The 27,887-nt window shown below is 40.9% G+C and overlaps 1 protein-coding gene across 8 annotated transcripts in view; it reads right to left on the reverse strand.

Annotated features, from left to right (window-relative positions):
* The window catches only part of rbks (ribokinase), a 271,611-nt gene that overhangs the window by 180,230 nt on the left and 63,494 nt on the right, over positions 1–27,887 (reverse strand). For 7 of the 8 annotated variants that reach the window (XR_011953324.1, XM_072551283.1, XM_072551311.1 and 4 more), the window contains 4 exons: positions 25,580–25,643; positions 25,040–25,102; positions 22,066–22,230; positions 15,161–15,252 (listed from right to left, as the gene is read on the reverse strand). Coding sequence is in view for 7 of the 8 variants with exons in the window: in XM_072551283.1 (XP_072407384.1) it covers positions 15,161–15,252; positions 22,066–22,230; positions 25,040–25,102; positions 25,580–25,643 (384 nt within the window). In the remaining variant the exon portion in view is untranslated. The remainder of the gene's footprint in view (positions 1–15,160; positions 15,253–22,065; positions 22,231–25,039; positions 25,103–25,579; positions 25,644–27,887) is intronic. The other variant, XM_072551302.1, reaches the window with a different exon arrangement.

Here is a 27,887-nt window from a genome sequence, read left to right on the forward strand (position 1 = left end):
TCACTGACCGTTTACACTACAGGTGATTGCAGACATTACTTCAGAGTATAATGTGCAGAATACAATTTAGTTATTTCATTGTACATTATGCAAGTCAAATGATCCATCACGGTCACATCCTCATTTCTACATCATTGTATACCTTTTCAGATGACCTGCGGACATTATTATATTAAAGGAATCCAACAAAAAAAAATTGGTTGTGTTCTGTGAATTGGTTGCATGTACCACTGTGGACACCAAACTTCTCTGTCCCACCAGTCTGACTTCAGGTTGGGATACAGTCAGACTCTAACCTCACACCTTTAATGCACGGAGTTCAGATGTCACTTTTTTAATCCTCTGATCAAACCTTAAATTATCACAGGGCTGTGACTTGAAAGGGAAAGAAATTTCTGGATTTACATATTAATCGATCGTAACCTGCAGCCCCATTTTAAGTAATTAAAGACTTAATAGTCATGTAGATTTGTCTAATACATCGCTTCAGTTGTATGACACTTTGATCTTTTACTTATAAATTCTGTATGCTATGTACCTGCCTCACTAGCTACCTGACAAAGGAGCAGCACTCTGAAAGCTTGTACTTTCAAATAAACATGTTGGACTATAACCTGGTATTGTGTGATTTTTAACTTTGTCCACCCCAGTCCAACACCAGCACTTCCACATCAACGACTAAGGACTCAAGTTTAGTAAATGAAGAAAATATTTACTAAGCCCTGAATAAAAGCTGATTTACTGTTAAGATTAGTTATTTAAACAAATCCTTTGTGCCTTCTACAATATATTCCACTTTTGACATTACTTTGCAAGCGTGTGGCCCCAGCAATTTATCAAGTGGAGCAGAGGTTGTCACACAGGGAAAAAAAATTAACTATCTATGTGATTAAGACAGACCAAGGTGTCAACCATGTTCAGTTAGAATCACTCCCACCTCTGAATCAGAGGAATATGGCCTTGTAAGCTAAAATATATTTTTAAAATAAATAAACCTTAATGGTGAATGTTCTTTTTTTTATGAAGATTGAACATGATTGGCTAATACTGGGCTGAAACTATCAATGATGCCTTTCTAATACATTCCTGAAGGAGTGTTGCACAGTCATATGCGCTTTTTCTAAGCATCCAGTCTCTTCAATGTAGAGGAGACTGCATTGGGAGCAATGGATACAGTAAATGACGTGTGAAAGTGCAGGTAAAACTCTGATGGATGTGGAAGGCTCCTTTGGGGCCTTGGAGGGAGGTGAGGGGGGAGGTGTGGGTGCAGGTTTTGTGATTCCTGCATGTGGAAGGAAACATTGGGGAGATGGGATGCCTATCTGTAGAACACTTCAGAGAATCCAGAGTTTTACCTGTACTTCCATGTCATTTGCTGTATCCATTGCTCCCCATGCAGTTTCATTTATACTGGGGAGACAGTACGCCTACTTGCAGGACGCTTTAGAGAACATTTCCACAACACCCATGTCAAACAACCCCACTACCCTGTGGCCGAACACTTCAATTCCCCCTCCCACTCTGCCAAGGACATGCAGGTCCTGGGCCGCCTCCATTGTCACTCCCTAACCACCCGACGCCTGAAGAACGCCTCACCTTCTGCCTTGGGACCCTCCAACCCCATGACATGGCGGTTTTGACCAGTTTCCTCATTTCCCCTTCCCCCACCTTATCCCAGATCCAACCTCCCAACTTGGCACTGCCCTCACCACCGGTTCATCTTCCTTCCCACCCATCCGCTCCACCCTCCTCTCCAACCTATCACCTTCTCCCTGACCTTCATCTACTTATCGCATTCTCAGCTACCTTTCCCCAGCCCCACCCACCTTCCTATTTATCGCTCAGCCTCCCAGCCATATTCTTGATGAAAAGCTTTCGCCCAAAACATCGATTATCCTGCCCCTCGGATGCTGAAGTGCTGTGCTTTTCCAGCACCACACATTTCCCTCCATCTTTCTACTACATTTAATTTGTCTGCTTATATGACATTCAGTATGTTATGAACCTAGCTGATGGTACTATTGGATAAGTCAGATCCCCGAAGAAGGCTTGATAGGTCATATTTTTTTTTAAAATGTGTTAATGTGGTGATCATTCACCAAAATATAGTCATACAAAGTTGCAGAGTTTCTTTAGTAACAGAGCAGAAGTTTAATATACAAGAGATAGAAAAAGCTCAATGAATGTAGAAGTTAGAAAAAATCTTAAAACACCTAGCAAAAGAAAGTTTTATCTGACTTTCTCACAGTATCATTAGTAGTGATTCAAATCCAGGGAAATTAACCTTCAATAGCAAGTCTTTAAGTTAAACTTCACAGTTAACTCCCACTAACTTTGGAGTTCTCTTAAATGAATACTTCAAACTGACAGGTTAGACCTTCTCAGCTCTGAATAACTTGCAAATATCTAACCAAACACATCTGGTCTGAAAATTTTCTACTGAAGTAACTTACTCACCAGTGTTCTCCGAACTGCCATAAAAATGTTCAATGTCTAGGTTATCTGAACAAAAATATAATCAATCCTTGATTATTCTGAACTGTTAACAAGCTAATACTCTTCAAATTCTACGTATTGTAACCTCCTAAAATATAAATGATTTTCTATTATCATTTCAGGATTCACTGTTCTCTGACACATACTGGATTAGTTCACTGTTTCAGAAGTGCTGCCTGACCTAGCTTCTTTGAAAAAAGCCTCACAAAAGTAAGCAACACTCAAGTGTTGTTATTTTAAAACCCAACCTCTATGTATGATTGAGGACAGATTCTTCTTGCCCATGAGCGATACACACAACAGGGAGTTGGTTGGGAAAATAGGAGATCATATTTTTAAAAAAAAGCAACGAGAAACAGTCCAATTCTGAATCACAAGATGACAAGTGCATTTGTCAACCTTGAGAAACTTATTTATATGCTTTTGCATGCCAACAGTACCTAATCTTGCCTCACTTAGTTCTGACTTCCTAACATCCCATGCACAGGATAGACACTAGGTGATGCGAATTTCTGACATAATAATCAGAGCAGGTACTCATGACTCTGGCTTGTTGTTTGCTCCTCCAGGCTCCAATTCCATTACGTTTACTTTAGTGATGGAAAAGGATAGGTATATACCACAGGGCAAAAGTTATAGCTGGGGGAAAAGGCAATTATGGTACGATTAGGCAAGATTTAGAATGCATAGAATAGGGAAGGAAACTCCAGGAGTAGGCACAATTGAAATGTGGAGCTTATTCAAGGAACAGCTATTGTGTGTCCTTGGTGAGTATGTATCGGTCAGGCAGGGAGGAAGTGGTCGAGTGAGGGAGCCATGGTTTACTAAGGAAGTTGAATCTCTTGTCAAGAAGAAGGTGGTTTATGTTAGGATGAGACGTGAAGGCTCAGTCAGAGCAGCTGAGAGTTACAAGCTAGCCAGGAAAGACCTAACGAGAGAACTAAGGAGCCAGGAGGGGACATGAGAAGTCTTTGGCAGATAGGACCCTAAAGCTTTCTATAGGGATATCAGGAATAAAAGAATGACTAGACTAAGATTAGGGCCATCAAGGACAGTAGTGGGAAGTTGTGCGTGGAGTCAAAGGAGTTAGGAGAAGTGCTAAATGAATATTTTTAGTTGGTATTCACACTGGAAAATGGCAACATTATCAAGGAGAATACTGAGATAAAGGATCCTCAACTAGATGGGATTGAGGGTCATGAAGTGGAGGTGTCAGCAATTCTGGAAAGTATAAAAACAGATAAGTCCCTTGGGCCAGATAGGATTTATCCTAGGATTCTCTGGGAAGCCAGGGAGGAGATTGCAGAGTCTTTGGCTTTGATCTTTATGTCGTCATTGTCTACTGGAATTGTGCCAGATAACTGGAGGATAGCAAATGTTGTCACCTTGTTCAAGAAGGGGAGTAGAGATAACCCTGGAAATTATTAGAACTGTGAGCGTTACTTTGGCTGTGGGCAAAGTGTTGGAAAGGGTTGTAAGAGATCGGATTTATAATCATCAAGAGAGGAATAAGTTGATTAGGGATAGTCATCATGGTTTTGTGATAGATAGGTCGTGCCTCACAAACCTGATTGAGTTCTTTGAGATGGTGACCAAACAGGTGGATGAGGGTAAAATGGTTGGTGTGGTGTATATGGATTTCATTCCTGAACAAGGGCTCATGCCCGATACGTCGATTCTCCTGCTCCTTGGATGCTGCCTGACCTGCTGCACTTTTCCAGCAACACATTTTCAGCTATATGGATTTCAGTAAGGCTTTTGAGAAGGATCTCCACATTAGGCTATTGTACAAAAATGCAGAGGCATGGGATTGAGGGGAATTTAGTGGTTTGGATCAGAAATAGTCTAGCTGAAAGAAGACAAGAGGGTGGTGGTTGATAGGAAATATTCATCCTGGAGTTCAGTTACTCGTGGAATACCACAAAGATCTGTTTTGGGTCCACTGTTGTTTGTTATTTTTATAAATGACTTGGATGAGGATATAGAAGGATGGGTTAGCAAATTTGCAGATGACACTAAGGTCGGTAGAGTTGTAGATAGTGATGAAGGAAGTTGTAGGTTACAGAGAGACATTGATAACCTGCAGAGATGGGCTAAGAGGTGGTAAATGGAGTTTAATGCAGGAAAGTGTGAGGTGATTCACTTTGGAAGTAGTAACAGGATTGCAGAGTAAGATTCTTGGTAATGTAGATGAGCAGAGAAATCTGTGTTCAGGTACATAGATCCTTGAAAGGTGCCACCCAGGTTGATAGGTTGTTAAGAAGGTATATGGTGTGTGATCTTTCATTGGTAGAGGGATTGAGTTTCAGAACCACGAGGTCTTGCTGCAGCTGTACAAAACTCTGGTGTGGGCACATTTGGAATATTGCATACAGTTCTGGTCACTGCATCATAGGAAGAATGTGGAAGCTCTGGAAAGGATTCAGAGGAGATTTACCAGATGTTGCCTGGTATGGAGGGAAGGTCTTACAAGGAAAGGCTGAGGGACTCAAGATTGTTTTCGTTAGAGAAAAGAAGGTTGAGAGATGACTTAATTGAGACATATTAGATATTCAGAGAGTTAGATAGGTTGGGCAGAGTTGTTTTCCTTGAATGGTGATGGCTAGCACGAGGGGACATAGCTTTAAATTGAGGGGTCATAGATATAGGACAGATGTCAGAGGTAGTTTCTTTACTCAGTAGTAGGGGTGTGGAACGCATTGCCTGCGACAATAGTAGACTCGTTAACTTTAAGGGCATTTAACTCGTCATTGGATAGGCATATGGACGAGAATGGAATAGTGTTTGCTATATGGGCTTCAATTGGTTTCACAAGGTGGCACAACACGAAGGGCCATAAAAGCCTGTAGTATGCTGTAATGTTCTATGAGTATTACAGTCTTTCAGTAGATCAGCAGAGGGGACTTCCATACTGCTGACCATCCACAACAGCCCCAGTTCAACAACTGTCCCACTCTGCTCAGGCCTGCAGCCTGCTGGTCATCCCCACACAGCACCAGCCTCCAGTCCGCTGGCCGTACCCACAACACATGGGGACCCATGGGGATAGCCACAACTGGGATCTTGCGTTTAATTGTCATACTGCAGGTGACCCCACAGTACTACTGACTCTCGACTCTCTCAAACACACACACACACACACACACACACACACACACACACACACACACACACACAGTCTCACAGGCTTATACTCCTTCACACACACACACCCTCTCCTCAGGCACACACCCACATATAAAGTTGTGCGGTGAATTTGTACTTGCAGAATTACATTTTATTTTGCTCAAAAACTACATGAATCCATGCAAGATTCTGTAAATCCCTTTTTGAGAAACAGAATTAAACAGTCTGAACATTGAGGAATAGACAGCCTCATACAGGGCACCTCACACCTTCAATGCATTATCTGGGCCGACATCGCACCTATGTTAAAGTTCACTTGAAATGTAACTTTAAAAAAAAATTCGGGGATTTGCACACGAAAGAACTGAAACCAACATGGTCATTCTAAGAGATGAGAGACTTAAACAATCCAGGTCTTTTTCAATATAATTTTAGCTGCATCACATTAAACTTTTGCTATAAATTCTGTGTCTTATAATCTTATTCTCCACAACCACCTGATGAAGGAGCAGCGCTCCGAAAGCTAGTGCTTTCAAATAAACCTGTTGGACTATAGCCTGGTGTTGTGTGATTTTTAACTTTGTACTCCAAACAGTTCATCTCCATTACTAAATGTACTATCAGAGAATTAAAAAAAAGTCTACCCACTCTGACCTCCAGCATTTGTTGTTTTCAGTACACATTCCAGCTTTTGCATTAATTTGCTCTTTCCAGTTAGCCTACTGTTGCTCGCTAGGGATTCTAAGCTGTTCCTCAAAATTCGCTTTCCTCAATTTCAATGCATTGTCTCATGTATGCACTTATTTAGATTCTGCTATTTCAAATTTTCTCCTATATCAGACTTTGTCCCCTGTTGATTCCCAGGCAATTGCAGACACATTTATGTCTCCATGGACTTTAGCACAGCCTTCAGAAGGTTCCGCATGGAAGATGGTTAAGTTGGGTTAGATCACAAGGAATTCAGGGAGGGCTAGCCAGTTAGATACAAAACTGTCTTGACAGTGCAAGAAAGAGAATGGTGGTAGAGAGTTGTTCCAACTGGAGGCCTGTGACAAGCGGTGTGCTGCAAAGATCGGTGCTGGGTCCACTGTTGTTCATTATTTATTAAATTATTTGGATAAAAATACAGAAGGCATGATTGGTAAGTTTGTGGATGACAGCAAAATTGGAGTATAGTGGACAGTGAAGATATTTATCTAAGAATGCAACGGGGTCTTATTCAACTGGGCCAGTGGGCTGAGGAATAGCAGATGGAATTTAATTCAGATAAATGCGAGGTATTGCATTTTGGTAAGACAACCAGGGCAGGACTTACACAGTTAATGGAAGGGCTCTTGGGGAGTGTTCTCAAGCAGGGGGACCAAGGGGTCTAGGTACATAATTGTTTGAAAGTGGTGTCAGGGAGACAGGGTGGTGCATTTGGTATACTTGTCTTCATCGGTGAGAGTATTGAGTACAGGAGTTGGGAAGTCATGTTTGGTGAGGCCACAATTGGAATACTATTTACAATTCTGGTCACCTTGCAATAGGAAGGATGTTATTAAACTGGAAAGGGTGCAAAACAGATTTGCAACGGTGCTACCGAGACTGGAGTGTTTGAGTTATAAGGAGAGGCTGAATTGGCAGAGATGTGGGGGTGACATGGTCGAGATTTATAAAGTCATGATGGGCAATAGATAAAGGGTGTATGTGTATTGAACAAGCTGCTAGAGGAAATAGTATGGGCGAGTACAATTACAATATTTAGAAGGAATTTCGGCAGCTACATAGTTAGCATAGGCTTAAAGGAATATGGGCCAAATACAGGCAAATGGGACTAGTTTCCTTGTGAGTGGGAGATCATGCCTTACAGATTTGTTAGAGTTCTTTTATGAAGTGAAGTGACCAGCAAGGTTGATGAGGGCAGGGCAGTGAACATAGTCTATATGTATTACAGTAAGGCCTTTGATAAGGTTCCACATGGCAGACTGCTCTTGAAGGCTAGATTACATGGAATCCAAGGTGAGCTGGCAAACTGGATACAAAATTGGTTTGATGGTAGGACGCAGAGGGTAATAGTGGAAGGATGCTTGTCAGACTGGAGGCTTGTGAGTAGTGGAGTACCTCAGGGGTCAGTGTTGGGTCCATTGCTGTTTGTTACCTATATCAATGATTTGGATGAGAATGTCCAAGGCATTCATTAATTTGCTGTTGGCACTAAACTAGGCAGCATTGTGGACAGTGAGGAAGGTTATCAGAAATTGCAGCAAGACCTTGACCAGCTGGGGAGTTTATGGAGTTTAGTATGGATAAGTGTGTGGTCTTGCATTTTGGAAAGTCAAATCAAGGTAGGAATTTCACGGTGAATGGTAGGGCCTTAAGGAGTGTCATGGAACAGAAGGACCTTGGAGTTCAGGTTCACAGTTCTCTGAAAGTGGTGTCCCAGGTAGACAGGGCAATGATGAAGGCTTTTGGCTCACTGGCCCTCATCAGTCAGGTCATTGAGTATAGAAGTTGGGAAGTTATGTTGCTGTTATCCAGGATGTTGGTGAGACCACGCTTGGAGTATTGCATTCAGTTTTGGTCACCTTGTTGGAGGAAGGACGTTACTAATCTAGAAAGAATGCAGAAGAAATTTACAAGGATATTGTCTGGACTCCATGGTCTGACTTTTAGGGAGAGGTTGAACAAGCTAGAATGTTTTTTTTAGAGCATAGGAGACTGAGGGGGAACCTTTTAGAGGTGTATAAGATTATGAGAGGCATAGACAGGGTAAATGCACTCAGTCTTTTTCCCAGGGTTGGGGAATGGAGGACAAGAGGACATAAAAGGGAACCTGAGAGGCAACCTTCTTACACAGAAGGTGATATGCATATGGAATGAGCTGCCAGCGGAAGTGGTGGAGGCAAATACATTAATAACATTTAAAAGGCATTTAGACAAATACATGGATAGGAAAGGATTAGAAGGATATGGACCAAGTGCAGGGAAATGGGGTTATGAAGGGTAGACATTTTGGTCAGCATAGACCAATTTGGGTCAAAAGACATGTCTCCATGCTGTAGGACTCTATGAACCGAGTGCATTTTAAGAACCTGGTCAGCATGGACAAGTTGGGCCGAAGAGTCTGTTTCCATGTTATGCGAGTCTACGTCTCAAGGCACACTGATGTTGCCACCCAGGAAAGTGCTGTCTCCAAAGACCACCAAGGACTGCTCGTTGTTCAGCACCTTTCCCGAATCCTCATCATTGCCCTGTCTACCTGGGACACCACTTTCAGAGAACTGTGAACCTGAACTCCAAGGTCCCTCTGTTCCATGACACTCCTTAAGGCCCTACCATTCACCGTGAAATTCCTACCTTGATTTGACTTTCCAAAATGCAAGACCACATACTTATCCATACTAAACTCCATAAACTCCCCAGCTGGAGTAGTGAATGTCCAAAGACAGCAAGACCTGAACGATAGCCCTAGATTTGTGATGACAAGTGACAAGTAGCATTCGTCCCACACATGTGCCAGGCCATGACCATCTTTGAACAAGAGACAATATGTTGACCTTTGACATTTGATGGTTGCATCATTAAAGGGGGTGAAAGTGAAGACTGCAGATGCTGGAGATCAGAGTTGAAGGATGTGGTCCTGGAAAAGCTGTTCGGGCAGCATCCGGGGAGTAGGAGAATCAAGCATAAGCTGATGAAGAGCTAATACTCAACACATCGATTCTCCTGCTCCTTGGATGCTGCCTGAACGTCTATGCTTTTCCAGCACCACCTTCTTTGACTCAGCATCATTGAAGCCCACCTCCCAATCACTATCGCGGGATTACCATTGATCAGAAATGGAAGTGAACACTGCTGGCCATATAAGTACTGTGCCTCCCTGAGCAGACTCATGAGCATCTGCAACAAGTTTGAACTGGCCTCAAGATACAAGGTAACTCAAGGCAGCAGCAATGTCATATTAGCACACAGAACATAGAACAATATAGTGCAGAACAGGCCCTTTGGCTCACGATGTTGTGCTGAGGATTAATCCTAATATAAAATATAATAACTTAAACTACGCACCCCTCAATTCACTGCTATCCATGTGCATGTCCAACAGTCGCTTAAATGTCCCTAATGAAATGTAGGGGGTGATGGATTCTCAGGGGAACATAGCACGAACAGCCAAGTTTCTGGTATTGAGACTGACTCTAATGCAACGAGGGGTATGTCAGCTTCCAAGAGATCAACTGTGTTAGGGGATTCTGTAGTCTGAGGTACAGACAGACGTTTCTGTGGCCAGCAGAGAAAAAGCAGAATGGTGTGTTGTTTCCCTGGTGCCAGGATCAAGGATGTCTCAGAAAGGGTGCAGAATGTTCTCACAAGAGAAAGGGACCAGCAAGAGGTCATTGTCCACATTGGAACCAACGATATACCTATCTCTCCTGGGAATATCTTCCCTCAGCACCCTGGAAAGGGTGCAGAGAAGATTTACTAGGATGTTGCCTAGTATGGAAGGAATGTCTTATGAGGAAAGGCTGAGGGCCTTGAGGCTGTTCTCATTATGGAGAAGGAGGCGGAGAGGTGACTTAATAGAGACATACAAGATAATCAGAGGGTTAGATTGGGTGGACAGGGAGAGCCTTTTTCCAAGTATGGGAATGGCAAACTCAAGGGGACACAACTTTAAAAAGTGAGGGGAGATAGGTATAAGACAGATGTCAGAGGTTGTTTCTTTACTCAGAGAGTAGTAAGGGTATGGAATGCTTTGCCTGCATTGGTAATAGATTCGTCAAGTTTAAGTGCATTCAAGTCATCATTGGACAGGCATATGGACGTACATGGAATAGTGTAGGCGGGATGGGCTTCAGATTAGTATGACAGGGCGGCGCGACATCAAGGGCCAAAGGGCCTGTACTGCACTGTAATGTTCTATGTTCTATGTTTCCTCTACTTTCTGTAGGTTCTACAGTGAAAGAGATACTTATGAAAGACTTTGGTTTTCTCCACTAGTTATCAGTGACTTTGGTTTGGACAAGCAAAGACTAGCTTCATGCATTTTTCTCTCTCCTCCTCTTCCCACCCCTCCCATCAACAAATTTAGATTCAAGATAAGGTTGACGCAATTTTCCAGTCCTGTTTGAAAACCCCAGTATACATGAAAACAGATTTCCTAAATAACTCACAACAAACATAAAACTTACATATGCACACAGAACATATGAATTAGAACAGTGAGAAACACGAAACTGGTAAATAAAAACTTCCCAATCTGGATACACCTTGGCAGAATTGCAAAATAGCTTCATGTAAATTGATTAAATTGACAATGATAACCTGCTGTACCACAGATCACTTAAATTGTGTGCAGATATCCAGAAACTGATGCTGTTGCTAGGAAAATCTGGGAATGGTATGTGTTGAGCATCAAAAACGACATAATTGCAGACATATTTTACATATGGTTGGTGATTTTCTAGCAATTGTTATTCTTGGAGAAAGGATTCAAATCATGAGAGCAAACAGGAAATTGCCTGAAACACTTGAAAACCAGGCTTGGCTCAGGCACATGCATGCATCTAGATAGTAATGATGGGTGTTGTGGCATTTATTGGCAGATAATCAGGACATTCAGCAAACATGTCCTTTTTGATGTTACGACATGGAAACAGACAGCCAAACCAAATCTTTTTGTCTCTGTATTTACATCACAGTAAAATTAAACTGATGAAGACCTCCAAATAATCACTCCAATGGATCCTAAACAGACTTTTGAATAACCAATCCCAGCCTTTGCAAGTAATTAATGTCCAGACACAAGTGTTGTACCTTAAACAAAAGGCTTAATTATTTACTAAATATAAAATAACTTCAGTGGAGAGAAAATTAAACAACACGGCAAGCTGACACACGTCTGTGCTTTAAACACAAAACATTTGTTTTCAGCTCCCATTCACACAAAAGACAGACAAACACAGTTAAGGGATAAATAAAACAGATTACTCAAACAGCTTTCCTGATGCATTGCTTCACAGGCATAAATTTGGATTCCTGGTCTGTTTTATTTGAAACATTGCCTATGTGAACTGAGAAGGTGAACCTGATCAAAGGACAGCAACACTTCTAACACAGTTTTCTACTCTTCTGGAAGCCGTGTTTGAATGCTTTCACAGCAGCAGCTCAAAGCCACCTCTCCGAAAACAGTTGTTTAAAAAACAAACTTTCATTCTTCCAGAGGCCTCAATTGTCAATTAGGGTATCTTCCAGACTTGCCAGAATCAGTTCCAAGTAGTGACCTCATTAAGAGCCAGCTTCTACTATTTGTTTAAACACAATGCTCTTCCTGGGTTCACCATGTCTGTTAGAACTTCTAAAAATCAAGGCTTAGCCTGCAATCAGCCTCCAGGTCTGACCTTACAAATAAAGAAAGCTCGTTTAATGTGCTCTTTTCATCTTACACATGCTGTCCCAAAGCTCACCAGTCATTTCCAGCTCATAATTCAAAATAGATTTTTAAAAAAGTGTAAAACTAAAAACAATGAAAGAAATCCAGTGAGGGATCTAACATATATCACACCACTTATGAGCAATCAAACAGCTAGCCATACATTTCTACAGGTACACTTCCACCTCTTGGCATATGGAAATACATTCAGTTATCAGCAATATACTGTAGGTAACAATTAGGAATTTTGTTGCAAGATGTCATATGCCAATGAAAATTTTACTTATTAAGCGATAAAGTATCAGATTGAAATCAAAGCTTGAGCTGAATTACACAAATAGCTATGTGCAAAGAGAACCCACAACTTGAATGAAATTGATCACCATTCAGAAACTGGCGAATTAGAAATATTTCCACATTCATCAATCTTCAAACCAGCTTTTAAAATCTGTGCAATACAGAAACAGAAAACATGGAAAAAACATAATGGGCTAAAAATGAAAATGCACTTTCCTTCCCAACTCACTTGGCGATCCCAGTAATCACTTTCTAACAGCGCTGCAGGTGTCATATGAACATACAAACAAGGAACAAGAGTAAGTCACTTGGCCCTTCAGTTCTGTTCTGAAATTCATTAATTTGACAGCTGATCGGACTTACACTGCTATATATCAGGTAGTTTCTTTAGTCAGAGAAGAGTAGGGGCATAAAATGCACTGCCTGCAACAGTAGTAGACTCACCAACTTATAGACATATGGATGAAAATGGAATAGTGTACGTTAAATGGGCTTGAGATTGGTTTCACAGGTTGGCACAACATTGAGGGCCAAAGGGCCTGTACTGTGCTGTAATGTTCTATATCCCAATATTCTTCTATCTCCTTGGTAATTAAGAATCTAATCAAGAATATTTCCAAGAATACCTGAAATATTTAAAGATTTTGCATTCAATATCTTTTGAAGAAGGGATTTTCAAAAACTCAAAACCAAAAAAAATTTCCTCTGTCTTAAGTGGGCGACACCTTATTTTTAAGGTATGAGCCCCAGTTCTAGGTAACCCCACAAGAGGAAACATCATTTCCACATTCACCCAGTCAAGTCCTCTTCAGATCTCATATGCATCTTCTGGGGTGTAGAAAAAACAAGTATAGCTTAGTTAGCCTTTCTTCATAAGGCAACTTGCTCATTTGCAGGTACTTGTCTTGTAAAACTTATCTAAACTTCGTCCAGTGCATTAACATCCTTCTGAAAGTATGATGAATGGACTGCACACAATACTCCAGATGCAGTCTCACCAAAGTCCCGTATAAACACCCTACCTTTGCATTCAATTCGCCTTGCAATAAAACATAATATTCTTTTAGCTTTCTTAAATACTTGCTATTCTGCATACTAACTTTCTACAATTTGTGCACTAGATTTCTCTGTGGGTATACCTACACTCCAAGAACTGCAGTATTTCAGCAAGGAAGTTTATTACATCCTTCTCCAGGACAATTAGAAAGTGGCAATAAATGCTTGACTATAAGCAGCGATTCCCACATCCCACGAACAAAGCAAAAAGATCTGAGCATTTAAAGTTAGCTGTCAATTAAGTTTTCAAACATAGGGATGTAAGTGAGCTGTGAGTTAGTTAGGGTGGAGTGGGAAGTCAGTAGGAGAAACAGAGTAAGTGTTTCCAATTCCTGTGAAGTCATGGGAACATGCTGTTCTTCCTCGATTCACCACCAAAAACTCAAACTTGGGATGCACAACACATATTCACTGCTGGTGCATAATTTCTCAATAATATCCTTCAGTAAGTTGTTATGGACCAAGCCACACCCCCTCAAAATATTTTAAGGTAGCCGAGACTCTAACTTTTTCAGACATTTCGGCACCTCTGCCTTTACAACCTTGCCAAAAAAACTCAAGAACAAAATAATTTTGTTAAAGGGGCAGCATCATCACAAAGTTACATCACTAGGAGGCCCAACAGAGGATTTATACATCCTTCAGTCATTTAACATAAAAAATGCCATTCTTATGTAACAGTGGAACCAACACCTGCAAAGACTGAGCACAAAGCACCTTGCTGTTAAATTGGCATGTTTTGTGCCTGCTTCATACCTGACAGACAGAACAATGGATCAGTGGGGTCAGGATCATAATCAAAAACATCTTCACAAGTACTTACTAGTCTGCCATACAAACTTGGCATTTTCCATTCTATTGTCAGACTTCCAGCATTTATAGCTTTTCCATTCTATCATACCAAAGAATTAGCCTGAATAACATACAAGCTTTAACTGTAAACATGCTGAATGAAATACTAAATGCTGAATATTATTTAATTTAATTACAATGAATTCTTTTGATACCTTACTAGCTGAAGAATCTCTTTCTTAAGAATACTCAAATAGCAAGAATTAAAAGTTAATGGTTGCCATTTCTGGGCTCAATTTGAGAAATAGAAGCCCTTCTCCAACAGTTTCAATTCTGGACTGTTTATACTAAAATACGAGGTGGAGTCACATACAAAGAGACTTTTAGAAAAGCTCATGAATATGCAAGGAATGGAGGGATATGGATTAAGGGCGGCAGAAAGGATTAATTTAGTTTAGTATCATGTTTGGTACAACATTGTGGACCAAAGGACCCCTTCCTGTGCTGTACAGTTCTATGTTCTAAGAGGAGACCAATGTTCTCATTGACATTGATAGACTCATTGCATTGGTACTAAAGAAATACAAAGTTCTTAGAGCAAGATAATATTTGACTCCTGATCAAATTGTGGAACTGGTAAAGTGTCAATTAACTGAATAGCTTACATTCTGCATAATGTAATTGAAGATCCACTAAACGTGAGCAAAAAAAAACAATTCTTCTGGAATTCTGTCAAAATATATCTCAACCCCAATGTTGGAAGAGGTGATATTTCCAACTCCAACACAAGCCTTGTGGATTATTAGAGTAAGCAGCAATTTGTAAAATGCAATTTTGAACAGTTTTGCCCTTTATTCCTTGCAACTGGCAGAGATGAGTTTAATTTCAGCAACCTAAATGGTTTTAAACCAAGACCCCCAGGGCTGAAAACATAACTAAAGTGCATTATCCTGTGAAAAATAAGATCTATCAACACGGTACCTCAGTCTCATTGCAACAGAAGACATCACTCTCTTTGTAGAACTCGGGATCAAGGTCAGCAACAGCAGGTGCAGGATTGAAGATAGTTTTCACTGCAAGATTTGTAACAAGGAAAAAAAAATCAATATATTTTGCAAATGCTTTCCGACCGTGACCCCAAAGCCAGACTGAAAAATTATTGCGACCCCTTGATGAGAACTCTAAGTGTGGAATTGGGTGGGGGCTTCAAAGGTAGAGGGCTATTAGAGTGGGATAACAGTTGTTATCACTTGGTCAGAGCTCCATGGTAGGAACTGCTGCCCAAAAGCTTGGGATTCCAGAATGATATCCTGCAACCCCCAATTTCAAAAAACAATAATAAATGTTTTGAGAATAATGATTGTGAAATTTGAGCTAGGGTAGGGCACAGATAAGATAATAAATCACAAGTGCTCTGCTCAAGCTGTTGACTGTCACCTGAATACCAAACATGATTTTGAAAGGATGTGTACAGATGAATTACTAAACTGCTGTTGGTGGGACATGCTATTATTTTAACGAGTCCAACATCATTCCCAGCATGAAATATCAGCCGATGTAATGAAGCCTTTTTTAAAAAAATGTCTTTTGTGAGCTGAAGTTGTAATTGGGAAAGTATTTTGTACTGGGCAGCAGATAGGGATTGTATTTCTGCAAGAGCAACTGATTGGTTTGGAAGTAAAGATCCTGCCTAATGAAGGATTCCTCTTGCCTTATGAAGGGTTTTCTACAATTTCCAAGCTGGATTTTTAAAAAAAAGTTTCCATTGGATGATGTCCAGAGTATGGTGTTACATTTGTACTACTACTGCAAAATATAAGAATTGGATTTGTACTGGATTACTGAGAGAAAGCTATACATGAAATATGCATATCTACTTTTGGCGTTTTAGTGTTATACAAAGCTATCCCATAAAAGTTGGACTCAACAAAAGCTAGCAATTTCTATTCATTTACTTTGTGGTGTTTTAAAACTAAGCCAAACTCAGAAACCTATGATTCTCAAACCTATAGTCCTTATACTTTTAAGTTAACTAGAGGCTCCAAAACAGTTCCTGAGATCAACAATATAGGGTCTCTGAAGATTGGCCTTTTGACAAACATTTAACAGCATCAATGGCAGGGGGCCCCAAACACTTTCTGTCGAAGGAAACTCATCGATGAAACAATTGGGTGACATTTTGTACATAGTGGCAAAATCAGAATTCCCATTAAATATGGAATAGGAAACCCAGGCAATTGTCTCATGGCATCATCATGAGCCTGCTAATTTTGAGACGAGAGTATGGTGCTGGAAAAGCACAGGAGGTCAGGTAACAGCCGAGGAGCAGAAGAATAGACATTTCGGACAAGAGGCCCTTCATCTGGAATCTAGGGCGATGATACCATTCTGGTACTTGGTGGAATTTGAATTCAATAAAAATCTGGAATCGAGGCTCTAATGATGATTACGGGAACTATTCTCAATTGTTATAAAAACCCATCTGGTTCACTCATGTTCTTTAGGAAGAAAATTGCTGTCCTTACCTGGTCTGGCCTACATGTGTCTCCAGACCCACTCTGAACTGCCCTCTGGGCAATTACGGATGGGCAATAAATGCTGGCCTATCCAGCAATACCCATATCCCATGAATGAATAAACTTAAAAAAAATTAAACAAGTAAAACCTCATTAAAAGCAAAAATATTGTAAATGCTGGCAATCTGAAACAAACACAGAATGGTGGAGAAATTCAGGTCTGGTGGCATTTGTGGAGAGAGAAACAGTGTTAACATTTTGAGTCTGATATGACTCTTCTTTAGAACTTCTTAGCTCTCCAGCAACCTCTCTGTTTGTTTTAAATAAAACCTGGACCTTCATTCAAAGTTTTAGTGAACTTAAATTGTAAAATCTAGTTCTCCAGCCAAACTTTCCAAAATCCTTTCAGAGTTCACATGCAGATGGTAATTGGGACATTGCCAAGAACGAACTAGCTACATGCAATCTGTAACTTACAAAGATCTTTTGGTAATAGACATGTTAGTATGAGCTGGTTATTTGCAAGGCAACACTTTTGTTGAGAAAGATGCTCTCTGTCATGCTATTCTACAGACAAGCATCAGTGCGCGGAAACAACCATGGACCCTCAAACATGCAATTTGAGCCAGCCTCAACTGCAGTTCTGTCTTGTGCCTTAATTGCACTTTTCATATTCAAACATACTCCTTGAGAAGGCCCTCAGGGCAAAATAATAGGACTGTAGGGAACACAACCACTCATATGCAAAACAGAATTTCCAAAATGTAAGCGGGGGGTGGGGCGGGGAGAAGACATCGGGCTATAATATGATTATAAAGTAATATTACTGATTATTTCAAATGTGCATTGTGGTGTAGAAGATCAAAAGATCCCCTTGAATGATGCTTGTTTTCTAGTTTTGTGCAAGTTACATAGTTTTTTTTTGAAAAAAAACCCACTGAAAAGTCTGCTGAAATATCTACGGCACCTCCAATATCTACCTCGATCCGACCACATGCTGTTCCTAGAGAAACTTACCATTCAACAGATATCCGCAGTAAGACTGGCAGGTCATGAGCCTGCAGCATCTTTACAAGATCACTGTGCGCTCAGAACAGCACTAGCAATTCAAAGCTACCCTACTTGATTTGCTGAAGATGAGGTTCGAGCAGGACAAGATAGAACTGTGATTCTCTGACTGGGACCTCTGGGGTTCTGATTGTGGTGATAGTGCAAATGAGAGGAGTCCTCTGCCTGAAGGATCAGCAGGAGGATCATACCACAAGCCCTGGCAGCAGAGTCAGGGAGGTAGCCACAGGTCAGTGTCATCAAGATGATCTAGACGAATAGCCAGCAGTGTTGAACTTCCCTGCTTCTCTCGTCTGCCAGGGTAAGTGCCACACTCTTCTCAGCTACCTCACACTCTCGCTATCTTTGCTACAGCACCCCAGCCCCTAAGTCTCATGTTCTGCCACGCTCAACTGCCTGCAACACCTTCCTTCGCTCCTCAGCACTACTAGCCTTTTATGTCCTGTAGCCTTCTTATTCAATCCTTTGGAAAACCTCACCAGCTTTCCCCCACCTGAACTAGCACCAATAGCTGCATATCTCACTTCAGTCTAATTCAATTCCTCCCTCTCTTTCATTACAGAGAAAAAACCCACAACGGGCCAAAACAGCATGTACTGGTGGACATCTGAGAGTTATAGTGCAATGAGGAGTCATGAATATAGATGCCCCCTATATTCAGTATCCCCTCATAAGCATCTCAGACTTTTTCTGCAAAGGCCAGAATTCTCTCCTCACAACAGTTGGGGAGCGTAATGTCACTTCAACTCTCAGATGAACCCTGTGTCTTATTTACTGCATACCATTTCTAACCATCAGCAAAGACACCTCTTCTCTCTTTCGTCTTGCAAATACCACCAGCATATCCATCACCTCTGCAGTAAAATGGCCAGCTTTCTTTAGAAACCAGTTCCTTGATCTGAGGGGGAGGTTACTGAGCGAAGGCTACATCTTGTACCCTCACAAGCTCACATATTGATAACGGGGAAGGAATGCTAGCAGTAGAAAGCGTGGGTGCACAACCATGTAAGTATGTCACTGCAACAGCCAGCTGAGGAAGAAATAGCTGAGACCTCTGGCATTTGGAGCACTGCCAAAGACCAGGTACCTGCTCAGCCTCAGACAGTAAAAAGATCTACTGTGCCAGTAATCAGGCACTTTGTCCAAAAGTACAGGAACAGGAGGCAGAAGGCAAATATGTGGGAAGCAGTGGACTCATTGCACAGAGGTTACAGCTAGTCATATGACCATTTGCCTGCCTCCATGAACAGGTCAGCAGTTGCCAAGGAGATAGAGATCCAGCACCCTCAAAATCTGTTGGAGAAGTACACATACCGCACTCCATTGATCCTCAGGACCAAAGTCATGGTGATTGGGGACAGAAAACCTAGTGAGCACTCAGGACATCCTTCCTCAAGGAGGCAAGGTGTTGCTAGGAGGCACCCAGCCAGGGGAGGAGCCACACACAGGCCCTTCAGAAGTCTCCACTCAGTCCACTCCAAAGATAGGCAGACTCAGGGCTCTGCCCCGAAACATAGATTCTCCTGCTCCTTGGATTCTGCATGACCTGCTGTGCTTTTTCAGCAAAACACTCTTGACTCTGATCTCCAGAATCTGCAGACCTCACTTTCTCCTAGGCTCAATACCTCTACCCTTTGTTGTCCTCCAATCCTTGGAAATTAAAGCTAAGGAGGGTCCATTTACCTCTGGCAAGAAGATCCTCAGCATTCCTGGGCCATTCAGAAATAAACGTCCCAGAAGTCACAAAAACCAAACATCCTCCAGGCCTATAGGGCTCCACTGCCGGGCAGGTTCCAGAACCAAGGACTGCATTAAACTGAAGTGGGAGTTAGAGGGAAATAAAACTAAAGGTCACTTTGGTGAGAGGGCAACAATACACTGTGCATTATTTGGCACGTCAGGGTTTTGACCTTTCATTTGGCTCCAAGTGTAACTGCTCCATCACGAAGCATAACTTCATGTCCACACAAGATGTAGGAGAAACTGACAACTGAAGTTGCTGGCGATCAGAGTCGAAGAGTGTGGTGCTGGAAAAGCACAGCCAGTCAGGCAGCATCTGAGAAGCAGGAGAATCAATGTTTTGGGCATAAGCCCTTCACCACCTCCACCACACAAGATATACTACAGATCAAAGTCTGTAATGAGAGCCTGTTGCAGCATCCGGGAGCAAGAGTAACAACGCATATTCAGGGCAATGGATCCTGTTGACCTTTACCTGCCGTGGGTCAGAAGTGTTGGTATGAATGAGTTGGTCACCAATATTTGAAGAAGGGAGGCGCAGATCAAATAGGAGGCTAATGTATCAGGATCACCACAGATTAACGATGTTCTGTACAACGCATGGGTCTGCATGTAATATTATTTCCATTTAACAGGGCCTCACAGTGGTGAGTCTTGTAGACCCCTCCCTCAGGAGGTGAGTTATTTGCTGCAAAATTTATAGTCTATGACCCAAACTGACTCCCAAAGCATGTCCACCATCTACAAAGGTGCCAGTCAGGAGTGTGATGGAATACTCCCCACTTGTTTGGATGGGTGCACCTCCACAAAACACTTCAGCAGCTCAACATCTTCCAGAACATAGTAGACCTTTTGATTGGCACCATACGTAATTCACAAATAAAATATCCCTCAAATCTTAATCTGAAGATCTTCCTTTTTGATTGAGTGCGAAGGAATTTTTGAAAATCCATTAAAAGGCACAAAATTACATTTAATAGCATGTGAATCTTCTAACCTTCCTCCAAGTTGCCAATATGCATAAACCAAAGATGTATCAGTATGGCCATACACACAAAGTTTTAAACTGTGGATGGAAGTTTATGTGCAATTACAAAACTCAAACAAATATGTAAAGGTTTTTTGAGAAAGAGGAAGGAAGTCTCTCACCTTAGTGCTTTAATGGATTCAGTAATGCCCAGAGTTTTACTACTCATTGTGCATTTACAGAATCATAGAACTGGTACTATGCAGAAGGAGGAGTAAATAAGCATCATGACCTAGGAGCAATCTCCTGTTTTCTCCGCATACACTTACTCATTATTTTTATTAAATGATTTATTTGAATGTCCTCTTGAATGCCTCAATTGAACCTGTCTCCACCACCTTTCTAGGCACTGCATTCCATCCCTCAACTACTGGCTAAGTGAAAAAGATTTTCCTAATTTGATCCTTGCTTCTTTCAAAACGCTTTACATCTCAGCTGTCTTGTTCTTGTTCCTTTTACGAGTGGGAACAGTTTCACCCAAACTCGTCGATCCAGCCTGCTCATGACTTTGAAAATCTCCATCAGCTATCCTCTTCGACTTCCTCTCTCCAACAGACCAATTTCATAACTGAAGTTCCTCATCCCTGGAACCATTCCTGTAAACCACTTCTGCACTCTCTCCAATGTATTCACACCCAGTAATGTACACCCAAACATTTTGCCTAACTAGCAGTACTGCTGCTTTTCGATATGCCTAAATATCATTATCCATAGTTTCTAGAGTTGATTAAAATATTCCAACAGGTTATGAAGCGTTAATCATATTGCAGAGTATAACCCCTGCTAATTTAATAAAGAAAGACATGTTGAGAGAACAAAAAATTTGAAGAATGGAGATAAACAAGAACATTCATTAAAATTAAGACACAAGGGAATGAAACATAAACCTTGATGTTCTTTTTGCATTCTTCTAATAGAGACATATTTTATAAATGTTTCACCATTTCTGAAGAGACGAGAGGGCAGAGGCTGAAAAATTAGATGAGAAATGCTGATGGAGTGATTTTAACCACCCACATCTACCATGGGATTATGCAATTGCAAAATTCAGTTTGCTTCCAGAAAAGAAGAATCGTAAGTAAATGATCAAATATGGTAACAGTGTTGCTTTTCAGTAATGAGCAAGCAATATCAGTTCTGAAAGTTGGTGAAAGGCCTAAATCACTATTGATCACCATTCTTTGTAATATATTAATCTGAGAAGATCATACAGTCATAGAGATATACTGCACGGAAACAGACCATTCGATCCAACTTGTCCATGCTGACCAGATATCCCAACCCAGTCTAGTCCCACTTGTCAGCACCTGAGTTAAGCTAATGGAATACAGATGCAAAAAAATTCAGTTAACTAATGAAATATGTAGGAAAGACTTTTGACTTCTTTTTTGGAAATAACATTGCAATGCACAATACTCACCAATTACAGAAACTGCAGAATATTATAACAGATTTTTGACTTATTGATATAGTATCTTTTCAAACCAGAATAAATTAATACACCGTTGAACAATCTAACAAAAAACTGCACCTACCTCCAGCTTTGTGAGCTATTTTCAAGGCTTCTAAAGTGATGGCAGGTCGAATTTCTAACTGACAGACAACCACCTTTGCACAACAGATTACTCTGGAAGCTTTCTCCAAATCTTCCGAATTCAATAACAGGTTCGCACCAGCTATTATAACGATTGCATTCTGTCCTGTATTAGTAGGAAGTAATTAGTAGGCAAGCTGCTTTGAGTTTGGGACCCTTCCTCAAAACATTTATCCATACCCAGGTACAATCCAGGGTCAAAACACCCAGATCTATTCATTCCATACACACTGTTTGGTCTGATAAATGTTAATAAATTTTTCTTTATACAGTATTTGAAATGCATTACTTTTTGCTCACAGCAGTAAATTTTACAAGACAAAAGGTATAACAATCACACACCATTTTTTAAACAAATAGATTCAAATTTCATGACACAAAACATTGCCTGAAAAATTAGGATGCTGTTGAGTTTACAGTGAAGTCTCTATAACACAAACTGACTGTCAATAGACCTTAACTGAGAAATTACAGAATTATGATTACCTTTAAAACACAGTTGTGCATAATTAAATACCAATGATAGAGAGTTCCCATACAAGAGATTGTGAATCCAGTGTGAGCCAAATGAATTGCCTAGTTAATTTCTTTGTGTCATCTTGTTGCTTTATCGTTGTGTTAATCCAGCTTCCTTGTACAATCAGGGTTTGTAGCACTAGTCCAGTTCTCTTTGAAGCCACAAATATTCACCGCCCAAACAAAATAAATGAGGGCTTCAGTGGGATGAGTCACAAATAAAACTAGTTAACTTCTCATATAACTATGTCTCCGTCTGGTCACTAATTCTTTCAATTTTCTTCCATTTTTGTTTGCATTTTCTTGCTGCTTTTATCTATCTTCGCCTTTTTTCCCCACACACTGCCTCTTTCTGACTACAATATATATTTCTTTTCAGTTCTCAAAAAAGTCACATCTAATGAGATCTGCTTATTTATTTTAGGAGCTTAATTCAATACCTTAAAACGATTGCTACGAATCACTAAGGACATATCCAAGGATTTACGATAGAGGGGCAACAAAACCCCTCCTAGCTCCCAAGAATAAACTATATAACACGACTGCCCCATTCTCAGAACCTGTTCAGTCTCTGTATCCCAATTTCCCTTCACCTACTAATGAAAATATTTTACATTACTGACCCATAATGAAGTTCTCAGGATTTAGTCACCATTTTGCTAACTCCTCCTCTCTTTGTACTATTTCAATTGGCCATAAGACAAAGGAGTGGAAGTAAGGCCATTTGGCCCATCAAACCCACTCCGCATTGTTGCTATTGTTCCTGGCCATGCAGGAAAGGTTTAAGATGAGTAGGGAAAGATTTAAAAGGGACCTAAAGAGCAACTTTTTCACACAGAGGATGTGTATGTATGGAATGAGCTGCCACAGGAAGTGGTGGAGGCTGGTACTATTACAACATTTAGAAGGCTTCTGGATGGGTATATGAATAGGAAGGGGTTGAAGGGAAGTGGATCAAATGCTGGCAAATGGGACGATATTATTTGAGGATATCTGGTCAGCATGGACGAGATGGACCAAAAAGGTCTGTTTCCATGCTGTATATCTCCATGACTTTATAAAATAAAGAGCCTACTCTATTCCATTAATTTCTATTCTAATTTCTATTGCTTGTCATCTGTGTGTGTGGCTGGTCATGTCGTTTCGTGGCTAGTTGGTGTTCGTGTATACGGATCGTTAACGGTCTTCCTGTTTGTCCGATGTAGTGTTTTCTGCAGTCCTTGCATGGGATTTTGTACACTACATTAGTTTTCCTTAGTAGCCACACACACAGATGACAAGCAACATGAATTCGACTGGGACAACACTACCATTATAGGGCAAGCCAAACAGAGAACAGCCAGGGAATTCCTAAAGGCATGGCACTCATCCACAGATTCAATCAATAAGCACATCGACCTGGACCCAATATACCGGCCACTACAGTGGACAGCTCGAACTGACAACCGGAAGCGGCAGAGACAGGCCACTATAAATGCCGGAGGAAACAGCACAGAAGCGCTTCACAGGAGGCTCCCAAGCACTGAGGATGTCACCTAGACAGGGGACGAAACGTTTGCAAGACAAATTCCCAGCTCGGCGAACAGAACCACAAAAACTTTGTTGATCTTAAAAAAATACAATTCTCTCCATTTTACTCTTTTGTCCTTCATGCACTTGTGGAATCTCCTCGGATTCTCCTTTACCTTATCTGAAAAAGCCATCGTGTGCCCCCTTTTAGCCCTCCTGATTTCTCTCAAGGGTACCCCGACACCCTCTATAATCCCAGTTAGACAGGTGATATGCTTCCTTTCTTTTCAAGGCCTCAGTACCTCTCGTCTTCCAAGGCTCCCTATTCCCATTAGCCTTACTCTTTACTCAAAATAGGACCATGTTGGCCCTGAACCCTCTAACTTATTTTAGAAAGCCTCCAGGCTACCATACGTCCCTTTGCCTGCAAGCAGCCTCCCTCTATTAACTTTCAAAGTTCCTGTCTAAGACTAAGACTATCTAAATTGGCCTTTCCCCAATTTGGAATTTAACTTGTGAACCAAACATATCCTCTTCCACAGCTATTTTAAAATTAATGGAATTATGGTCACTAGTCCAAAAGTCCTTCCCTACTAACACTTCCATCATTTGCCCTGCCCTATTCCCCAATGAGAAGGTCAGGATTTGCCCCTTTTCTAGTCAGGCAATCTATATATTCAGAGAATTTTTTCCTAAAAACACTTGACAAATTTCTCTCCATCCAAGCCCTTAACACTTTGGCATGTCCAGTAATCAATATTTACTGCATACTTTTGTATAAAAATAAAGAAAAACTGCACTTGACTAATTTTATCTAGTTCATTCCTGCTTAAAGATTCTTACTAAGTAAGCTGGGAAGAAAGCATAAAATTGTAAATTCTGTGTAGTACCTTCGTCGTTCACCGTAATAGGGGCAACTCCTGTCGATGCTTCATCTGTTTGACCCACATATTCTGTAACCAAAAAAAAAAATCGACATGGACATAATAATATCCCTAATAATCTTGGCATACACAGAGACTTGATTTGTGTCAAAGCTATATCCAATCAATAGCGTTTAAGCACAACTGCTTAAAAATTTGTTATAATCAGCAGAGCAGGTTCAGACAGAAATCATAGAAATCTTATGGCACTGAAGGAGGCCATTTGGCCCATTGAGCTTGTGCTTAAATTGTATTACCTAGTGCCCAATCTTCTGCATTGCTCACACACACTTGCACATTATTTTTTGTTCAAATAATAGTCTAAAGCTCTACTGAATGTTTCAATCAAACCTGCCTTTACCATGCTTCCACGGTAGAGGAAATGCAATCCGTAACTACTCATTGAAAAAAGCAGGAACCTGAGAAATGTTCAGCAGGGAATCAGCAATAATTCTGTTGCTGCGTCACAATCTCTCAAATAGAGAAGACAATATTTTGAAGTAATACCTGTAGACACGCCATTATTTTTGAAGTTTTCGATGTAATTATCTCCAAATGAATCTTTCCCAACCTGTTTTGTGAGGTAAAAAATGTTTAGGTGATAGCATCTTGAAACTAAACACTTCAGTCCATCTTAATAAAGAAACCATGTTTAGCCTTATTTGTCGTAAGAGATTTTAAATACCTCACATTCTATTGTAAGAGCCTGTTGCAAGTGAAAACATCTTTCAAATCAAAGATGCAAAAGCTTTTGCTAGTAACAGCCTAGCTCCCCTTTTCTTCCTTCGCCTAGAGGAGCTGTGACAAATGCATTCATTCAGTTTTCATCCACACCTCTGAAACATCATGATAAATCTTTCAAAAAATTAACTGCACTAGCGCATAAGAACTGTTGGGTGTATTCATTTAATATTAAGTACCGTATGTGAGGCTTTCAAAGAAGAATCAACTCAGTGGAATCAACTTGGTTATATACAGTAGTGATAATGTCACCAGACTAATAATCCAGAACTGCAATGGGAGACTATGGGCATGGGTTTGAATGCCACAATGACAGATTATGAAATTTGAATTCAATAAATAACCATATCAATTATTGTAAAAATCAATTTGGCTTAATAATGCCCTTTCAGGAAGGAAATCTGCTATCCTTGCTTCATTTGGCATACATATGACAGTGGATCAACCACAATATAGAATCATAGAATCCCTACTGTGTGGAAGTAGGCCATTCATTCCATCGAATCCAAACTGACTCTCTGAAGAGCATCCCACCCAGACTCAACCTCCTACCATATCCCTGTAACTCTGCATTTCCTATGGCCAATCCACTAGCCTGCACACCTTTGGAATGTGGGAGGAGGTGCTGTTCCTCAAGATTATGCTTGGACTGGTAACAGCGCATGTGGCCAAAACCAGAAAAGATCAGAATGAGGGCAAAGGGAATTAAAGAAAAAGACAACTACAAACTTGTGGATACACTAGAAGATTGAATAATGTTCTGTAAAGAGGCCACCCAGTCTGCATTTGCTGCCCCAATATCAGAAAAGTCAACTTTGTGAGCAGTGGATAAATTATAACCAAATAGTTAAGTTTAAAAGTCTAAGGAAATAGTCCAAAATACACAACACTGACAAAGGTCAATCACTTCAAATGCAATCATGTGATATGACGACAACGACGACGACATCGTCAATCATTTTGGTGGAAACAGCTCAGTCTAGCTTGCTTCCTAAAGAGTGAACAATGTTTATAATAAAGCTCCTGCTGTTGTTACTTTCGCCTCCAATTGTTTTTTTAAAATTCATTTATAGGTTGTAGGTGTCACTGGCTGACCAGCTTTTATCGCCTGGCCCGAGTTACCCTTAAGGTGCTGGTAAGTTGCCTTCTTGAACCGCTGCTAAAAAAAGTCGGCCCACAATGCCACTAGGGAGGGAATTCCAGGATTTTGACCCAAAGACAATGAAGGAATGGCGATATATTGCCAAGTCACGATGGTGAATGGCTTGGTGGGGAACTTGCAATCGGTGGTGGTTATCCCACGTATTTGTTGCCCTTGACCTTCTACATGGAACTGGTCATGGGTTTGGAAGGGGCGGTCAGAGGATCTTTCATGAATTTCTGCAGTGCATCTTGTAGAAAGTACATACTGCTGCTACTGAGCATTGTGGTGTTAAGTTTCTAGAGTATTGCTGGGGCTGCACTGATCCAGGCAAGTGGAGATTATTGCATCATACCCCTGACTTGAGCCTTGTAGACGGAGGACAGGCTTTGGAGAGTCAAGAGGTGAGTTACCTCCTGCAGTATTCCCAGACTCTGACCTGCCCTTTTGGCCACAGTATTTATGCAGTGGGCACAGCTGACTTTCTGGACAACGCTGTCAACATTGACGTTGACAATGGGGCTTCTGTGATGGGAATACCACTGAATGTCAAGGGGCAGTGGTTAGATGATATCTTAGTGGTGATGGTCAGCTTGGCATTTCTGCGCTGCAAATGTTACTTGCCACTCTTCAGACCAAGTCTGGATATTGTCCAGATTATGTTGCATTTGAACATAGACTGCTTCGGTATATGAGAATTGTCATGAATGGTGCTGAACATTGTGTATTCATTAGCAAATATCCCACTTCTGATCTTATGATGGAGGGAATGTCATTTTTAAAAGCAGCTGAAGATGCTTAGGTCGAGGACACTACCCTGAGGAACTCCTGCAGAGATGTCCTGGAGCTGAGATGACTGAAGTCCAACAACCATGACCATCTTCTTATGTGCTAGCAGGGAGTATGTCCCCAATTTCCACTGATTCCAGTTTT

This window comes from Chiloscyllium punctatum, chromosome 3 (genome assembly GCF_047496795.1).
Source record: "Chiloscyllium punctatum isolate Juve2018m chromosome 3, sChiPun1.3, whole genome shotgun sequence".
In the NCBI taxonomy this organism is placed as follows: Eukaryota; Metazoa; Chordata; class Chondrichthyes; order Orectolobiformes; family Hemiscylliidae; genus Chiloscyllium; species Chiloscyllium punctatum.